The sequence below is a fragment of the Nerophis ophidion genome, unplaced genomic scaffold (genome assembly GCF_033978795.1).
Source record: "Nerophis ophidion isolate RoL-2023_Sa unplaced genomic scaffold, RoL_Noph_v1.0 HiC_scaffold_46, whole genome shotgun sequence".
Taxonomy (NCBI): Eukaryota; Metazoa; Chordata; class Actinopteri; order Syngnathiformes; family Syngnathidae; genus Nerophis; species Nerophis ophidion.
Window position 1 is genome coordinate 305946 of NW_026906968.1, and position 19393 is coordinate 325338.

Sequence of the window (19393 nt, forward strand, 5' to 3'; positions counted from 1 at the left end):
CTCATGTGTCTTGTAAAATCACTCTTCAGTCTAAATGATTTCCCACATTCAGAGCAGTCCAAGTGTTTGTTGTTAGTGTGATGTCTCGTATCACCTTTAGAGTCATTTTTACTCTCCAAAGGTTTTTGGATGTGGTCACTGTGATCAGAAGAGTGTGACATCATGTGGTCCATGTCTGACAGTGGAGCAAAGATGCTGTCTGGTTCCGACTTTATATCTTCACAATGCTCTCCATCAGCTTCTGTGATGTGTTGACTTACAAGCTCCGCCCCTCTGTTCTCCTCACTTTGACTGTGATGAAGCTGTAAGGACTGAGCTTCATCTTCATCATTATCCTCCACCAACCTTTGAAGCTGTTCCCACAGTTCTTCCTCTTCTTCTTTAATGTGGGAGGGGGCCTGTAGCTCCTTCTGTCCCACACTGGAGCTCCACTCCTGCTGCTTGGAGGGAATCTCTTCATGACTCTCTGCTGACACCTGCTGGACGTCTGCAGAACATAAAACACAAAAGAGGTGTTACTGTATTGAAGTTTGCAGTATTCAAACTATTCAGATGTGAGCTAGGCCAAACAGACAGTGATGGGCAAGCAACCTGGAAAATGTAGTAAGCTAAGCTACAAGTTACTCTCCATTAAATGTAGTTAAGATATCCTCAGAGAATTGTAGCAAGCTACACTACACGCTACACTGCAATAGTAGCTTGCCACATCAAAGCTACATTTAACAGCATTTCTATCTATTGGCCCACATGTATAATATCAAAGTTAATGTAACTGAGAGTGTACACATGGACCCAGTGAGGTTCCATTGCTGTTAACTACCTGTCATTCAGCTGGGGATACCTTACAACTACCTCAAGGGGTCTCCGCAATCCACTGTATGTATTTATTCATTTATTTTATTTCTACCATTCTTGAGAAACCATCAAGGAAAAGTAGCTTCCGTATGAGCAGGTGTGAACAAGTTAGGACATACATCATGGTCCCTATACGGAAAACCATTGCATCGAATAGAGAATGTCTCATTTGCACCCCTGCTGGTGAAATCTATCAAAATGAGGGTGGTCCCAAAAAGGAGGAATTTTTCAAATTGACTGTGTGTCAGTTTTGAATGTGTTCCCCTTCTGAGCAACGTATGAAATAACAAGTGTATGTAAGACATTGAAATGTGCCCCTTTTGGCCAAAATTATTAAAAAAAATATGTTTACACACACAGAGAGAAAGAGAGAGAGAGATCGTAATAACATCAAATAAATAATGTATCAATCAATGATTATTTATATAGCCCTAAAACACTAGTGTCTCAAAGGGCTACACAAACCACAACACAAACCACAACGACATCCTCGGTAGAGCCCACATAATGTAGAATAAAAACCAGTTAAAAAACAGAATCCAAAAGAAATTTACAAAAAGCTTATTTTTTTATATTGGAATAGTATGTATATATTAATAATGTTGTAAATATAAATCTTGATATATCTAAAAAGGGGGAACCTAAAGAGGTAGGCATTTTTCAGAGGTCTCAAGAAGGTCACACATACAATAATGTACAGAATGTGTGTGTGTGTGTGTGTGTGTGTGTGTGTGTGTGTGTGCGTATGTGTGTGCGTGTGTGTGTTTTGTACAAACCCTGTTTCCATATGAGTTGGGAAATTGTGTTAGATGTAAATATAAACAGAATACAATGATTTGCAAATCCTTTTCAAGCCATATTCAGTTGAATATGCTACAAAGACAACATGTTTGATGTTCAAACTCATAAACATTTTTTTTTGCAAATCATTAAATTTAGAATTTGATGCCAGCAACATGTGACCAAGAAGTTGGGAAAGGTGGCAATAAATACTGATAAAGTTGAGGAATGCTCATCAAACACTTATTTGGAACATCCCACAGGTGTGCAGGCTAATTGGGAACAGGTGGGTGCCATGATTGGGTATAAAAACAGCTTCCCAAAAAATGCTCAGTCTTTCACAAGAAAGGATGGGGCGAGGTACACCCCTTTGTCCACAACTGTGTGAGCAAATAGTCAAACAGTTTAAGAACAACCTTTCTCAAAGTGCAATTGCAAGAAATTTAGGGATTTCAACATCTACGCTCCATAATATCATCAAAAGGTTCAGAGAATCTGAATAAATCACTCCACGTAAGCGGCATGGCCGGAAACCAACATTGAATGACCGTGACTTTCGATCACGAATCTCTAAATGAAATCACCACATGGGCTCAGGAACACTTCAGAAAACCACTGTCACTAAATACAGTTGGTCGGTACATCTGTAAGTGCAACTTAAAGCTCTACTATGCAAAGCGGAAGCCATTTATCAACAACATCCAGAAACGCCGCCGGCTTCTCTGGGCCCGAGATCATCTAAGATGGACTGATGCAAATAGGAAAAGTGTCCTGTGGTCTGACGAGTCCACATTTCAAATTGTTTTACGAAATATTTGACACTGTGTCATCCGGACCAAAGGGGAAGCGAACCATCCAGACTGTTATCGACGCAAAGTTCAAAAGCCAGCATCTGTGATGGTATGGGGGTGCATTTCCACTTCCTGGGAAACTGATCAAGGAGCTCTTTGTATTATTAGGTTCATCAGTGCTAAATATTATAAACTTATCACTTTCCTCGGGCACTGTTCCCCTAGCATTCAAAAAAGCGGTTATTCATCCTCTTCTTAAAAGACCTAACCTCGATCCTGACCTCATGGTAAACTACCGACCGGTGTCTCACCTTCCCTTTATTTCAAACATCCTTGAAAAAATTGTTGCGGAGCAGTTAAATGAACACTTAGTGCCTAACAATCTATGTGAAACCTTTCAATCCGGTTTCAGGGCAAATCACTCCACGGAGACAGCCCTCGCAAAAATGACTAATGATCTATTGCTAACGATGGATTCTGATGCGTCATCTATGTTGCTGCTCCTCGATCTTAGCGCTGCTTTCGATACTGTCGATCATAATATTTTATTAGAGCGTATCAAAACACGAATTGGTATGTCAGACTTAGCCCTGTCATGGTTTAACTCTTATCTTACTGATAGGATGCAGTGTGTCTCCCATAACAATGTGACCTCGGACTACGTTAAGGTAACGTGTGGAGTTCCCCAGGGTTCGGTCCTTGGCCCTGCACTCTTCAGCATCTACATGCTGCCGCTAGGTGACATCATACGCAAATACGGTGTTAGCTTTCACTGTTATGCTGATGACACCCAACTCTACATGCCCCTAAAGCTGACCAACACGCCGGATTGTAGTCAGTTGGAAGCGTGTCTTAATGAAAATAAACAATGGATGTCCGCTAACTTTTTGCAACTCAACGCCAAAAAAACGGAAATGCTGATTATCGGTCCTGCTAGACACCGACCTCTATTTAATGATACAACTCTAACATTTGACAACCAAACAATTAAACAAGGCGACACGGTAAAGAATCTGGGTATTATCTTCGACCCAACTCTCTCCTTTGAGGCACACATTAAAAGCGTTACTAAAACGGCCTTCTTTCATCTCCGCAATATCGCTAAAATTCGCTCCATTCTGTCCACTAAAGACGCTGAGATCATTATCCATGCGTTTGTTACGTCTCGCCTCGATTACTGTAACGTATTATTTTCGGGCTGCTGCTAGACTTTTGACAAGAACAAGAAAGTTTGATCACATTACGCCTGTACTGTATATACCTTTATATACATATATACATACATATATACCTATACTGTATATACCTTTATATACATATATACATACATATATACCTATACTGGCTCACCTGCACTGGCTTCCTGTGCACTTAAGATGTGACTTTAAGGTTTTACTACCTACGTATAAAATACTACACGGTCTAGCTCCATCCTATCTTGCCGATTGTATTGTACCATATGTCCCGGCAAGAAATCTGCGTTCAAAGGACTCCGGCTTATTAGTGATCCCCAAAGCCCAAAAAAAGTCTGCGGGCTGTAGAGCTTTTTCATTTCGGGCTCCAGTACTCTGGAATGCCCTCCCGGTAACAGTTCGAGATCCTACCTCAGTAGAAGCATTTAAGTCTCACCTTAAAACTCATTTGTATACTCTAGCCTTTAAATAGACTCCCTTTTTAGACCAGTTGATCAGCCGTTTCTTTTCTTTTTCTTCTATGTCCCACTCTCCCCTGTGGAGGGGGTCCGGTCCGATCCGGTGGCCATGTACTGCTCGTCTGTGTATCGGCTGGGGACATCTCTGCGCTGCCAATCAGCCTCCGCTTGGGATGGTTTCCTGCTGGCTCCGCTGTGAACGGGACTCTTGCTGCTGTGTTGGATTCGCTTTGGACTGGACTCTCGCGACTGTGTTGGATCCATTATGGATTGATCTTTCACAGTATCATGTTCTCATAGTCATCATTGTCACCGACGTCCCACTGGGTCATTATTGTCACCGATGTCCCACTGGGTGTGAGTTTTCCTTGCCCTTATGTGGGCCTACCGAGGATGTCGTCGTGGTTTGTGCAGCCCTTTGAGACACTAGTGATTTAGGGCTATATAAGTAAACATTGATTGATTGATTGATTGAAATTACTCAATGCAAGATGCAGAATTAGTAACACTAATAGAAGCATGTAAAGTAATGAAAGATCTAAAGGTCACAATATACACAGATAGCCAATACACATTTTCAACAGTGCACACATTTGCATAACACTGGAAGAATATAGGAACGTCAACAGGAAAACCTGTAAAACATGGAGAATTATTGGGAAAAAATGAGTAAAAGCAGTACAGCTACCAGCTAAAATAGCAATATGCAAATGTGCAGCACACACCAAAGGAGCAGACGCAGTGTCACTGGGAGGTGTGTTTGCTGACAGCAGCAAAACAAGGAGCAGGAAAAAGAAATACACATTTACAATTACAAATTAGTGACATGAATAATGATATACTAAAATATATGCAACAACAAAGTACTCCAAAAGAAAAAGATAAATGAATTTAAAAAAAACAGAGTCACGTTGTACAAAGAATACATCTATGTATGTCCAGACAATACACTAATCGTACCAAACAATCAGTAGAAGTGGGTAGCAGTTGTGAGCCATAGGTGAACTTATGGCTCAACAGGAGGGACATGACTAGCCTCATATACAAGTACCATACTTCCTATAGTTTAATTCATACAAAAAATAAAAAAAATGTATACAACATCTATGCATGGATTTTATTGAACTAAATGAGAGTGAAGGAAAACATTATTGTCTGGTCATAGTAGATGCATTTTCAAAGTGGGCAGAAATATTTCCTAAAGGAAAAGCAGATGTGCTAACAGTAGCAAAAGCATTATGCAAAGAGTTAGTACAAATGTACAGTATATGAACCTTACAAGTACAACAGGACTAAGACCCTTTGAAATAATATTTGGAAGACCTTGTCAGCTACCAAAATGTTGAAAAATCAATGAAAAGGAAACATTGGCATTCTCCAAGGGGGGAGAGAGGTTGTAAACAACTAAGACAGCAGTAAAGATAGTGGAAAGACCAAGCTGAGTACACTTAGCACATTGTAAAAAGGTCATATAATGGAAAAAAAAAGTATTTGGGATTGTATTTGTCTTATTAAAGGGACATGTTAACTAGCACACTACAAATTCCACTGTCACAGTTGTGTCAAAGTTTGATAATAATTGGTTCCTGTTTTGGCAATTAATTAATACCTGGACATTGGAAAATAACTAGACATGATGTAAACTGGCAAAGTGTTTTAGATCTAACTTGATCGATCCAATGGATGTCCAAAGAAGTGTATCTGACGACTATAAATTGGTAAATTAAGTTGTAGGTGGATTTGAATCCTCCGTCTACTGGTGGTGTACGATTAACAAGAATGTTGATAGAATAAACTATGTCTACTAGAACGTAGAGGGATTAGAAAATTACACAGGCCGACTTGAAGCCGTCGCTGATCAACTCGTCGCCACCTTCCTTATGGCTTTTCAAAACCGTATAACGCTAGACATGTTGTTAGCGGAAAAAGGGGGCGTGTGCACAATATTTGGTGAACAGTGTTGCACGTTCATACCAAACTACACTGATGCAGAAAGTAGCCTGACCAAAGCACTGGAAGGCCTGCACACCCTTAACGGTAAGATTAAAAAGTACTCTGGCATAGATACATCTATGTGGGAGGGGTGGTTGGACGTGTTTGGCAAATACAAGTCTTTGATATTTAGTATCTATGGCCGTGTTCAGCAATACTGACGTTGTGTGGATGTTGTTATATTTCCTGTCTTGTGTTCTCTGCTTAACCGTCTTGATTACCACAGCGATTAGCCCAGCAGACAATAAAGCTGTTCAGACGCACTTTCTGGCGGACGACAGAGAAGATGAATCTGACGACGAGAATACCTACCTGGATGGTGTTCCTGATTTATTTCCAGAAATGTCATAATAAATAAAAAAATACCGGACAATTCCGCAAACTTCATGGCTGGCTCACATCGTGGTCACTCCGTGATCACTTACGACCGCCAGACACTTCTGGATGTGGACAGATCGGGCCATTTTGGACTGATAGACGCGTGCTTGCTAGACCTGCTAGCTAGCACGGGAATACTTCACCGGCTACATCCAGCGGCCTGTGAAGCAGCGGAGTATAGTAGCAGCGGAGGCCGTCTACGGAGCAGACGCCAGTGGTGTGATCGGAAACGCGGATGCCGAGCGGGGCTAAAAACAAAGCTAAAGGCTAATGCCCACAGAACACCACTTCCCTCCATCCTGAAGCAGGATTTAAATGGAAGATACGAGACGACTGGTCTAGGTAAGGAGTCTGTTAAATTAGAACAAGTTTTTTCTGCTTTGATTGTTTCAGAGTTAGACATGCGTTCTACTGAGGTGGAAAACCATGATGCGTGCAGTTTATCAAAGCACCAAACAAACAATCGGAAAATTCCCGTCGTATCAATTCCTAGATACGGTCGTAATTATATTAAGTGCACTGGGCATAATAAACACAACATTATTAATATTACGACTACAGATAATTTGATCAAAAATTCCCTAAAACAGCCAATTACCTATAATATAAGTTTTTTAAACATAAAATCATTGTCTCCCAAAACGTTGTTAATTAATGAGGTCATCAGAGACAACAATCTTAACGTCATCGGTCTCAGCGAAACCTGGCTTAAACCAAACGACTTTTTTGCGCTAAATGAGGCATGTCCTCCTAACTTTACACATGCGCATATTGCCCGTCCGCTCAAAAGGGGTGGGGGGGTCGCACTAATATACAACGAAAACTTTAACCTTAGTCCTAACATAAATAATAAATATAAATCGTTTGAGGTGCTTACTATGAGGTCTGTCACACCGCTGCCTCTACACCTGGCTGTTATCTACCGCCCCCCAGGGCCCTATTCGGACTTTACTAATGAATTCTCAGAGTTCGTTGCTGATCTAGTGACACACGCCGATAATATAATTATAATGGGGGACTTTAATATCCATATGAATACCCCATCGGACCCACCGTGCGTAGCGCTCCAGACTGTAATTGATAGCTGTGGTCTTACACAAATAAAAAATAAACCCACGCATCGCAACGGTAATACGATAGACCTAGTGCTTGTCAGGGTTATCACCGTTTCCAAAGTTACGATACTCCCGTATACTAAACTATTGTCAGATCATTACCTTATAAAGTTCGAGATTCAGACGCATGTTCGGCAAACTAATAATAATAATAACTACTATAGCAGCCGCAACATTAATACGGCCACAACGACAACTCTTGCTGACCTACTGCCCTCGGTTATGGCACCATTCCTAAAATATGTGGGCACTATTGATAACCTCACTAACAACTTTAACGACGCCCTGCGTGAAACCATTGATATCATAGTACCACTAAAGTTAAAAAAGGCTCCAAAAAAGCCTACCCCGTGGTTTACAGAAGAAACTAGAGCTCAGAAATTATTATGTAGAAAGCTGGAACGCAAATGGCGCACAACTAAACTTGAGGTGCACCATCAAGCATGGAGTGATAGTTTAATAACTTATAAAAGCATGCTTACCTTAGCTAAAGCTAAATATTACTTGAATCTCATCCACCTTAATGAAAACAATCCTAAATTTTTGTTTAGTACGGTAATAATAATAATAATGGATTAGATTTATATCGCACTTTTCTATTGTTAGATACTCAAAGCGCTCACAGAGAAGTGGGAACCCATCATTCATTCACACCTGGTGGTGGTAAGCTACATCAGTAGCCACAGCTGACCTGGGGTAGACTGACGGAAGCGTGGCTGCCAGTTTGCGCCCACGGCCCCTCCGACCACCACCAATCATTCATTCATCATTCATTCACCAGTGTGAGCGGCACCGGGGGCAAAGGGTGAAGTGTCCTGCCCAAGGACACAACGGCAGCGATTTGGATGGTAATAGGTGGGAAGCGTACCTGAAATCCTCAGGATTCTGACACGTCCGCTCTACTCACTACACCATGCCGCATCGCTAACCCAACAAGGGACCCCTTCCAGTAGCTCCACCCACTCAGCAGATGACTTTATGCTATTCTCTAATAAGAAAATTGAAGTCATTAGAAAGGAGATTAAAGACAATGTGTCCCAGCTACAACTGGGTTATAGTAACACAGATACGATGGTATATACAGCGGATACTGCAAATATCCAAAATAGTTTCTCTCGTTTTGAGGAAGTAACATTAGAGGAATTGTTACAACGTGTAAATGGAATAAAACAAACAACATGTTTACTTGACCCACTTCCTGGGAAACTGATCAAGGAGCTCTTTGTATTATTAGGTCCATCAGTGCTAAATATTATAAACTTATCACTTTCCTCGGGCACTGTTCCCCTAGCATTCAAAAAAGTGGTTATTCATCCTCTCCTTAAAAGACCTAACCTCGAAACTGACCTCATGGTAAACGACCGACTGGGGTCTCACCTTCCCTTTATTTCAAAAATCCTCGAAAAAATTGTTGCAGAGCAGCTAAATGAAAACTTAGCGTCTAGCAACCTGTGTGAAATCTTTCAATCCGGTTTCAGGGCAAATCCCTCTACTGAGACAGCCCTCATAAAAATTACTAATGATCTATTGCTAAAGATGGATTCTGATGCGTCATCTATGTTGCTGCTCCTCGATCTTAGTGCTGCTTTCCATACCGTCGATCATAATATTTTATTAGAGCATATCAAAACACGAATTGGTATGTCAGACTTAGCCCTGTCTTGGTTTAACTCTTATCTTACTGATAGGATGCAGTGTGTCTCCCATAACAATGTGACCTCGGACTACGTTAAGGTAACGTGTGGAGTTCCCCAGGGTTCGGTCCTTGGCCCTGCACTCTTCAGCATCTACATGCTGCTGCTAGGTGACATCATATACAAATACGGTGTTAGCTTTCACTGTTATGCTGATGACACCCAACTCTACATGCCCCTAAAGCTGACCAACACGCCGGATTGTAGTCAGCTGGAGGCGTGTCTTAATGAAATTAAACAATGGATGTCCGCTAACTTTTTGCAACTCAACGCCAAAAAAAACGGAAATGCTGATTATCGGTCCTGCTAGACACTGACCTTTATTTAATAATACAACTTTAACATTTGACAACCAAACAATTAAACATGGCGACTCGGTAAAGAATCTGGGTATTATCTTTGACCCAACTCTCTCCTTTGAGCCACACATTAAAAGCGTTACTAAAACGGCCTTCTTTCATCTCCGCAATATCGCTAAAATTCGCTCCATTCTGTCCACTAAAGACGCTGAGATCATTATCCATGCGTTTGTTACGTCTCGCCTCGATTACTGTAACGTATTATTTTCGGGTCTCCCCATGTCTAGCATTAAAAGATTACAGTTAGTACAAAATGTGGCTGTTAGACTTTTGACAAGAACAAGAAAGTTTGATTATATTACGATATACTGTATATACCTTTATATACATATATACATACATATATACCTATACTGGCTCACCTGCACTGGCTTCCTGTGCACTTAAGATGTGACTTTAAGGTTTTACTACTTATGTATAAAATACTACACGGTCTAGCTCCAGCCTATCTTGACGATTGTATTGTACCATATGTCCCGGCAAGAAATCTGCGTTCAAAGGACTCCGGCTTATTAGTGATTCCCAAAACCCAAAAAAAGTCTGCGGGCTATAGAGCGTTTTCAATTCGGGCTCCAGTACTCTGGAATGCCCTCCCGGTAACAGTTCGAGATGCCACCTCAGTAAAAGCATTTAAGTCTCACCTTAAAACTCATTTGTATACTCTAGCCTTTAAATAGACTCCCTTTTTAGACCAGTTGATCTGCCGTTTGTTTTCTTTTTCTCCTATGTCCCACTTTCCCTTGTAGAGGGGGTCTGGTCCGATGGCCATGGATACTGGCTGTCCAGAGTCGGGACCCAGGATGGACCGCTTGCCTGTGTATCGGCTTGGGACATATCTGCGCTGCTGATCCGCCTCCGCTTGGGATGGTTTCTTGCTGGCTCCGCTGTGGACGGGACTCTCGCTGCTGTGTTGGATCCGCTTTGGACTGGACTCTCGCGGCTGTGTTGGATCCATTATGGATTGAACTTTCACAGTATCATGTTAGACCTGCTCGACATCCATTGCTTTCGTCCTCTCCAAGGTTCTCATAGTCATCATTGTCACCGACGTCCCACTGGGTGTGAGTTTTCCTTGCCCTTATGTGGGCCTACCGAGGATGTCGTAGTGGTTTGTGTTGTGGTTTGTGCAGCCCTTTGAGACACTAGTGATTTAGGGCTATATAAGTAAACATTGATTGATTGATTGATAATTATGAGGGAAAAATTGATGTTCAATTCTGAGTGTAAACATAGCTTGGTTCAAGGGAAGTTAAACAATAACTGAAAATCGCAAGAAGAAGTTATTAGGGATACGAAGATTATGGGGAATTTATTGGATAAACAGGGGGGAATGTCAGAAAAATTCTGTGTAAATTATCAAATAAAACCTTGTATTACATTGTGTTCCTGACGAGAAGAAAAAAGGCTGGAGCTTTCCAAGAAGAATGCTGGACTTCCAGGCGGACAGATGGCAGAATCTGCCCAACTTCCAGAGAAACTCTTTTAAGTATTTTTACGAACCCTCTTTGATCTATTTTATGGGACTCTCTGTGCTCTATTTTATGGGATTTTCTTTGATCTGTTCGGGAACCGAAGGCAATGCTGGTCATGACCAACTTCCATGAGGAAGCAGCTGTGGGAAGGAGGGGGGTGAAAATCAAATAAAGAACCACGAGAACGATCTTGGGGCAGAGTATGGTGCAGGATTTGTACAGGCAGTACAATGGCCATGCCTCTCCTCGGATCCGAGTATAAATTGAATTCTGTCTCTGTTTGATTCTTTGCCTTTTTGTCCTGTTTAATAGATGTCATCAATGTTTGAACCTGACAGATGGAGGTCTCGCAACTACGGTAAGCAGCTGCCAACTTCATTTTCCCCCGTAGAAGAAGTGCGCTTCTTTTTCTTTTCGAGCCGCCGACCTTATTTTGCCCCGTAGAAGAAGAAGTGCGCTTCTTCTTCTATGCTTCTTCTTCTTCTACAGCCGCCAACCTTAATTTCCCCCGTAGAAGAAGAAGTGCGCGGTGCATGCTGGGATACATGACTGCGGGAGGCATGCCGTTTCTGTGTGTAAAGACTCCAAAATGGCTCCCACCACGCAGAGTTTAAACTCAAGGAGATCAGTCACACAGTAGAAGACGGGAATAGAGCAGCAGTGAGAGAATTTAACATTAACTGCAACGACAATGACTCATTTAATGACGACTTTGACGAGACATGTTGGATGTTGTATACGCCCAACTGTTTGATTGGAACACTGAGGAAGAAGAATTAGAGGGATTAGTGGATGAGGAATAACTTAATAAAGTGAGCTTTACATGTTTATTTTGTGTTTTGTGACATTAGGGTTTGAGCAACGTTGAGTTATTGATATATTATTGCTTTGCACTATTTCCAGTGTTACTATATTGTGATTGCACTAACCTTTGATTTACCGTAACAGTATCAGACTGTTTTTTACCTGTTTATTGAATCGGGGAAAATAATAAAACAGCTGTTTATTCATTTTGGGAGTGAACGGAGCAGTCAGAACGCTGGTTTGTAATCTATTAATAAAGTTTGACTGACCTATCTGACTGTTTTGTTGACATTCCCTTTAGCTCAGCTCCCTCCAAAGCAGGGGTGTCAAACATTTTAGGTGGGGGGCCATATGGAGAGAAATCTACTCCCAAGTGGGCCGGACTGGTAAAATCACGGCACAATAACTTAAAAATAAAGAAGGTTTTCTTTGTTCGAAATTAGAACAAGCACATTCTGAATTTTTTTTTTTTTTTTTACATTTATATGTTGCTGTTGATAGTATTCTATCTTTATTTGTTGTTATCTATACTTTCTGATTAAATTATGTGATAAGGTTCATCAATCAACTCGTTGGTGTTAATGTTCCATCCATCAAGATAAAAAAAAAAATATTAAAATCAATCAATCAATCAATGTTTACTTATATAGCCCTAAATCACTAGTGTCTCAAAGGGCTGCACAAACCACCACGACATCCTCGGTAGGCCCACATAAGGGCAAGGAAAACTCACACCCAGTGGGACATTGGTGACAATAATGACCCAGTGGGACGTCGGTGACTATGAGAACCTTAGAGAGGAGGAAAGCAATGGATGTCGAGCGGGTCTAACATGATACTGTGAAAGTTCAATCCACAATGGATACAACACAGTCGCGAGAGTCCAGTCCAAAGAGGATCCAAGACACAGCAGCGAGAGTCCCGTTCACAGCGGAGCCAGCAGGAAACCATCCCAAGCGTAGGCGGACCAGCAGCGCAGAGATGTCCCCAGCCGATACACAGGCGAGCAGTACATGGCCACCGGATCGGACCGGACCCCCTCCACACGGGAGAGTGGGACATAGAAGAAAAAGAAAAGAAACGGCAGATCAACTGGTCTAAAAAGGGAGTCTATTTAAAGGCTAGAGTATACAAATGAGTTTTAAGGTGAGACTTAAATGCTTCTACTGAGGTGGCATCTCGAACTGTTACCGGGAGGGTATTCCAGAGTACTGGAGCCCGAAAATAAAACACTCTATAGCCCGCAGACTTTTTTTGGGCTTTGGGAATCACTAATAAGCCGGAGTCCTTTGAACGCAGATTTCCTGCCGGGACATATGGTACAATACAATCGGCAAGATAAGATGGAGCTAGACCGTGTAGTATTTTATACGTAAGTAGTAAAACCTTAAAGTCACATCTTAAGTGCACAGGAAGCCAGTGCAGGTGAGCCAGTACAGGCGTAATGTGATCAAACTTTCTTGTTCTTGTCAAAAGTCTAGCAGCCGCATTTTGTACCAACTGTAATCTTTTAATGCTAGACATGGGGAGACCCGAAAATAATACGTTACAGTAGTCGAGGCGAGACATAACAAACGCATGGATAATGATCTCAGCGTCTTTAGTGGACAGAATGGAGCGAATTTTAGCGATGTTACGGAGATGAAAGAAGGCCGTTTTAGTAACGCTTTTAATGTGTGCCTCAAAGGAGAGAGTTGGGTCGAAGATAATACCCAGATTCTTTACCGTGTCGCCTTGTTTAATTGTTTGGTTGTCAAATGTTAGAGTTGTATTATTAAATAGAGTTCGGTGTCTAGCAGGACCGATAATCAGCATTTCCGTTTTTTTGGCGTTGAGTTGCAAAAAGTTAGCGGACATCCATTGTTTAATTTCATTAAGACACGCCTCCAGCTGACTACAATCCGGCGTGTTGGTCAGCTTTAGGGGCATGTAGAGTTGGGTGTCATCAGCATAACAGTGAAAGCTAACACCGTATTTGCGTATGATGTCACCTAGCGGCAGCATGTAGATGCTGAAGAGTGCAGGGCCAAGGACCGAACCCTGGGGAACTCCACACGTTACCTTAACGTAGTCCGAGGTCACATTGTTATGGGAGACACACTGCATCCTATCAGTAAGATAAGAGTTAAACCAAGACAGGGCTAAGTCTGACATACCAATTTGTGTTTTGATACGTTCTAATAAAATATTATGATCGACGGTATCGAAAGCAGCGCTAAGATCGAGGAGCAGCAACATAGATGACGCATCAGAATCCATCGTTAGCAATAGATCATTAGTCATTTTTGCGAGGGCTGTCTCCGTCGAGTGATTTGCCCTGAAACCGGATTGAAAGGTTTCACATAGATTGTTAGACGCTAAGTGTTCATTTAACTGCCCCGCAACAATTTTTTCAAGGATTTTTGAAATAAAGGGAAGGTGAGACACCGGTCGGTAATTTACCATGAGGTCAGGATCGAGGTTAGGTCTTTTAAGAAGAGGATGAATAACTGCTTTTTTGAATGCTAGGGGAACAGTGCCCGAGGAGAATGATAAGTTTATAATATTTAGCACTGATGGACCTAATAATACAAAGAGCTCCTTGATCAGTTTCCCAGGAAGAGGGTCAAGTAAACATGTTGTTTGTTTTATTCCATTTACACGTTGTAACAATTCCTCTAATGTTATTTCCTCAAAACGAGAGAAACTATTTTGGAGGGCAGTATCCGCCGTATATACAATCGTGTCAGTGTTAATAGAACCCCGTTGTAGCTGGGACGCATTGTCTTTAATCTCCTTTCTAATGACTTCAATTTTCTTACTAAAGAATTGCATAAAGTCATCAGCTGAGTGGGTTGAGCTACTGGAAGGAGTCCCTTGTTGGGTTAGCGATGCTACCGTACTAAACAAAAATTTAGGATCGTTTTTATTACGGTGGATGAGATTTGAGTAATATTTAGCTTTAGCTAAGGTAAGCATGCGTTTATAAGTTATTAAACCATCACTCCATGCTTGATGGTGCACCTCAAGTTTAGTCGTGCGCCATTTGCGTTCCAGCTTTCTACATAATAATTTCTGAGCTCTAGTTTCTTCTGTAAACCACGGGGTGCGCTTTTTTGGAGCCTTTTTTAACTTTAGCGGTGCTATGTTATCAATGGTTTCGCGCAGGGCGTCTTTAAAGTTGTTAGTGAGGTTATCAATAAAGCCCACATACTTTGGGAATGGTGCCATTACCGAGGGCAGTAGGTCAGCAAGAGTTGTCGTTGTGGCCGTATTAATGTTGCGGCTGCTATAGCAGTTAGTATTATTATTAGTTTGACGAACATGCGTCTGAACCTCGAATTTTATAAGGTAATGATCGGACAATACTTTAGTATACGGGAGTATCGTAACTTTGGAAATGGTGATGCCCCTGACAAGCACTAGGTCTATCGTATTACCGTTGCGATGCGTGGGTTCATTTATTATTTGTGTGAGACCACAGCTATCAATTACAGTCTGGAGCGCTACGCACGGTGGGTCCGATGGGGTATTCATATGGATATTAAAGTCCCCCATTATGATTATATTATCGGCGTGTGTCACTAGATCAGCAACGAACTCTGAGAATTCATTAGTAAAGTCCGAATAGGGCCCTGGGGGGCGGTAGATAACAGCCAGGTGTAGAGGCAGCGGTGTGACAGACCTCATAGTAAGCACCTCAAACGATTTATATTTATTATTTATGTTAGAACTAAGGTTAAAGTTTTCGTTGTATATTAGTGCGACCCCCCCACCCCTTTTGAGCGGACGGGCAATATGCGCATGTGTAAAGTTAGGAGGACATGCCTCATTTAGCGCAAAAAAGTCATTTGGTTTAAGCCAGGTTTCGCTGAGACCGATGACGTTAAGATTGTTGTCTCTGATAATATCATTAACTAATAACGTTTTGGGAGACAATGATCTTATGTTTAAAAAACTATATTATAGGTAGTGGGCTGTTTTAGGGAGTTTTTGATCAAATTATCCGTAGTAGCAATATTAATAATGTTGTGTTTATTATGCCCAGTGCATTCAGTATAGTTACGACCATATCTAGGAATTGATACGACAGGAATTTTCCGATTGTTTGATTGTTGCTTTGATAAACTGCACGCATCATGGTTAGCCACCTCAGTAACGGGGATTTTCCGATTGTTTGTTTGTTGCTTTGATAAACTGCACGCATCATAGTTAGCCACCTCAGTAAAACACATGTCCAACTCTGAAACACTCAAAGCAGAAAAAACTTGTTCTAATTTAACTGACTCCTTACCCAGACCAGTAGTCTCGCATTTTCCATTTAAATCCGTCTTCGGGATGGAGGGAAGTGGTGTTCTGTGGGGATTAGCCTTCTGCTTTGTTTTTAGCCCCGCTCGGCATCCGCGTTTCCGATCACACCACTGGCGTCTGCTCCGTTGACGGCCTCCGCTGCTACTATACTCCCCTGCTTCACAGGCCGCTGGATGTAGCCGCCGATGTATTCCCATGCTAGTTAGCAAGTCTAGCACGCAAGTGTCTATCAGTCCAAAACGGCCCAATATGTCCACATCCAGAAGTGTCTGGCGGTCGTACGTGATCACGGAGTGACCACGATGTGAGCCAGCCATAGAGTTTGTGGAATTGTCCGGTATTTCTGCCAAATGTTCCATCTTTAGCTGGAGCTCCTCGAGAGCGCAGCCCGTCCGGGCGCCGCCATCTTGGATATTTCAAATCAAAATTACAGGATGTTATTTATGTACGTTGATCATTTTTGTCTACCGATGCACTAACATCATGTGTGCTTTTTGTGTTTTTACATATGTAGCATCATCTACAAAAATACACAAAATTGTTATGGCGACATCTAGTGGACACATTTAGAACAGCAGTTTCTTTCATTCAAACATTTTGGCTCATCTTCATACTTAGCCACCTCATCCCGCGGGCCGGATAAAACCTGTTTGAGGACCTGATCCGGCCCGCGGGCTTTACGTTTGACACCCCTGATGTAAAGGATGCATAACGTGACCCCAGCCTCTACTCAGTGGCCTAGTGGTTAGAGTGTCCGCCCTGAGATTGATAGGTTGTGAGTTCAAACCCCGGCTGACTCATACTATAGAATATAAAAATGGGACTCATTACCTGCCTGCTTGGCACTCAGCATCAAGGGTTGGAATTGGGGGTTAAATCACCAAAAATTATTTCCGGGCGCGGCACCACTGCTGCCCACTGCTCCCCTCACCTCCCAGGGCGTGATCAAGGGTGATGAGTCAAATGCAGAGAATAATTTCACCACACCAAGAGTGTGTGTGACAATCATTGGTACTTTAACTTTAACTTTACTGTTCCATCTATTCTATGCACCTTATAATGCGGTGTGCTTTATATATGAACAAAGTTTTAAAATAGGCCAATCATTGAAGGTGCACCTTATAATCCGGTGCGCCTTATAGTGCGGAAAATACGGTATATCTCCATCTTTAGTGATAAATGTGGCCCCCGGATAAACATGTGTCACAAACATTGTATTAGATGATATGTGGATGTTGTGCTTACTTGGACTGTGATGAAGCTGTGAGGACTCAGGTGGTTTGTCTTCATGCTCTTCAGTCTTCACAAAGACAACAGTCAGTGGAAACTTGCTGACATCAGCCTCCTCCTGCCCTACAGGACACTCTCCCTCCTGACTGATCCACACTTCCTCCTCTTCCTCTTTAATGTGGGGGGGCTGTGGATCCTCCTGCTGCTGCTGAAGGGGACGTTCTTCTTGACGAGCGTTCATCTGTTGGACGTCCGCAAGACAACACAAACAAACTTCAGCTCAGATGTGTCAAATATTTTTTAGTCTATCAAATATAATATTTTCCAAGTGGACTGACACCACTCTGTGGTGATGTTCTTCTACACATGGAATAATCATCAGTTATTGATTATTATGAATTGTGTTATTGATCCTGTTTTCTGCATTTACATTAATTATTGATTAAAAAGTAACAACTTATAGAAAACCTCCTGCTGGGATTTTAATACCGTCATGACTGCATGAAGTCAGTCTGCACGTATAAAAGTGTCATTGTGCTGCAGCATCAAGTGACGCCAACTGGCTCCTCCCACTACCAACCTACCAGCCAACCTTGACGTGCACCTCCAAAATAGTCCCACCTCACGTCAACGGTGACCAGGACTACAGAGCTGTGGTCGGTTGGCTTTACTTTTACACGCAATATCCTCTCCTTGTTCTCCATTACCTCCCTGCTTGGCACTCAGCATCAAGGGTTGTGATTGGGGGTTAAATCACCATAAATGATTCCCGGGCGCAGCACTGCTGCTGCCCACTGCTCCCCTCACCTCCCAGGGTGTGATCAAGGGGATGGGTCAAATGCAGAGGACACATTTCACCACACCTAGTGTGTGTGTGACAATCATTGCTACTTTAACTTTCTTCTGCGAAAGCAACATTTTTTACCCAACAGAAAACAAACAGAAGTGCAGCGAAGCACTTGGAACAAGTGCCAGTGAGTATATATATATATATATATATATATATATATATATATATATATATATATATATGTATATATATATATACATATATATATATATATACAAATTCATAAATGTAAACAAATATTTAGAATATTTGGGTACCTCATGTTTCGACTACATACAAAATATTGATGCAAATTCATTTTGTGTGCAGTATATTAAAGCTATTTTTAATATTTAACATTTATTTAATTAAATATTTATTTTAGTCTGACTGAATAAGCATTACTCGCTTACAATTGTGCAAATAGTGTATTCATAATAACAAACATCAGTTGATTTAATTTCCATGATATGTCCACCAAATGCAGCTGAGATAGGCTCCAACACCCCCTCGCAACCTCAAATAGGGACAAGCGGTAGAAAAATGGATGGATGGTTGTTATCAAGGTAATAGAAGTGCGTGCAAACATCATTTGTATTTATTGCTAATAAAGTTGACACCAACATAAAGCAGACCACTGCAATAATACATTATATTACACTGTCATCACAATAACAATAATACTTTTTTTTCATCCTGTAAAGCATCTTTGAGTACACTGAAAAGCGCTATACCAAATAAAATGTATTATTATTATTATTATTATACCATGTGACTTATTCCAGACTTAAATTAGGAGACGATCGTTTCTTTCTAGTAACAAATATTCAATGATGTTAAGCGTGACTGTGTTAAGTGTTGTACTGTTGTACGCCCTTACTCATTGTGTCCTTTAGAGGGCAGTGTTTACCTCTGTGTTACCTGACACCTATGTTTCCTGTTCCGGAGTCAAGAGTTCAATCTGTGTGTCTAGCGGCAGCACATTGACGATGCTGCCGATACAATAAATACATCTAAAAGACCAAAGGCAAAGTGTGTCTCATGAGAGTTTGGCTACATCTCCACCGCAACGCACGATGCTCATCAGACTGTAATATACAACAAAAAAACAGTTAAAGTATTAAATAAGTCAATATAATTCTTACATAGAACA

At 41.5% G+C, this 19393-nt stretch overlaps 1 protein-coding gene across 2 annotated transcripts in view; it reads right to left on the reverse strand.

The window, feature by feature from the left end:
• The window catches only part of LOC133546865 (zinc finger protein OZF-like), a 109770-nt gene that overhangs the window by 37876 nt on the left and 52501 nt on the right, over window positions 1-19393 (reverse strand). The window contains exon 2 of one of the 2 annotated variants that reach the window (XM_061892710.1): window positions 17427-17652. The exons of the other annotated variant lie outside the window; for it this stretch is intronic. Within the exon in view, the coding sequence (XP_061748694.1) occupies window positions 17427-17652 (226 nt within the window). The remainder of the gene's footprint in view (window positions 1-17426; window positions 17653-19393) is intronic. 2 annotated transcript variants of the gene reach the window in all.